General features: G+C 45.6%; 1 protein-coding gene across 1 annotated transcript in view; it reads left to right on the top strand.

Moving 5' to 3' along the window:
• The window catches only part of EMWEY_00018210 (hypothetical protein), a gene marked incomplete at both ends in the record, with an annotated part of 1,243 nt that extends 684 nt beyond the window's left edge, over positions 1 to 559 (top strand). The window contains 2 exons of the mRNA XM_013477593.1: positions 123 to 188; positions 494 to 559. Coding sequence (XP_013333047.1) covers positions 123 to 188; positions 494 to 559 — 132 coding nt within the window. The remainder of the gene's footprint in view (positions 1 to 122; positions 189 to 493) is intronic.
• Between the last annotated feature and the right edge of the window lie 167 nt (positions 560 to 726).

The following is a 726-nucleotide window of genomic DNA, read 5'->3' as shown; positions in this document are numbered from 1 at the left end:
GTGTGTGTGTGTGTGTGTGTGTGTGTGTGTGTGTGTGTGTGTGTGTGTGTGTGTGTGTGTGTATGTATGTATGTATGTATGTATGTATGTGTGTGTCTGTGTGTGTGTGTGTGGTGTGCTAGGCGTGTACGTTGTTGTATGTGTATGTGTGTGTTGGGGTATGGTGGTGTCGGGGGGTGAGTGGGTGGGTGCGGGTGTGGGTGTGTATGTATATATGTGTGAGTCGGCGGATGCCGGTGTGCGTTTGTGCGTGCCGCTGTACGTGTGTATATATTTGAATATATGTGAGTTTGTATAGCTATACGGATGTAGGTGTGTACATATATACACATATAAACATACATACAATGCTGCACGCGCATAAATATGTACATTATTCGTATTTCCCCGTAGATTTCTGAATCGTCTTGCAGATTCGTCACTGTGTGCAAATGTGTCTGCATTCACACATACGCACACACGGCAAGCAATATATTGGAATGTTTGTCTGCAGGGCGCAGAGAGTTTCCTGGAGGAACCCGAAGGTCATTTGCTCACGGGCCTGTGGGACGGTCGCATCGTACGGCTGCTTAGCGACAACCAGCTGCAGCACGTAGCCTCTACAGGTGGAGCTCTTCTCTGCTGCTTCTGTTTCTCTCTTCTTGCTCTCTGTGCACTTTAATGAATGCATGTGTGGGCGGTGGAGCCATATATATATATATATATATATATATATATATATATATA

This window comes from Eimeria maxima, genomic scaffold, assembly GCF_000499605.1.
Source record: "Eimeria maxima Weybridge genomic scaffold, Emw_scaff154, whole genome shotgun sequence".
Lineage (NCBI taxonomy): Eukaryota > Apicomplexa > Conoidasida > Eucoccidiorida > Eimeriidae > Eimeria > Eimeria maxima.
This window is presented reverse-complemented; position numbering and strand designations above follow the sequence as displayed.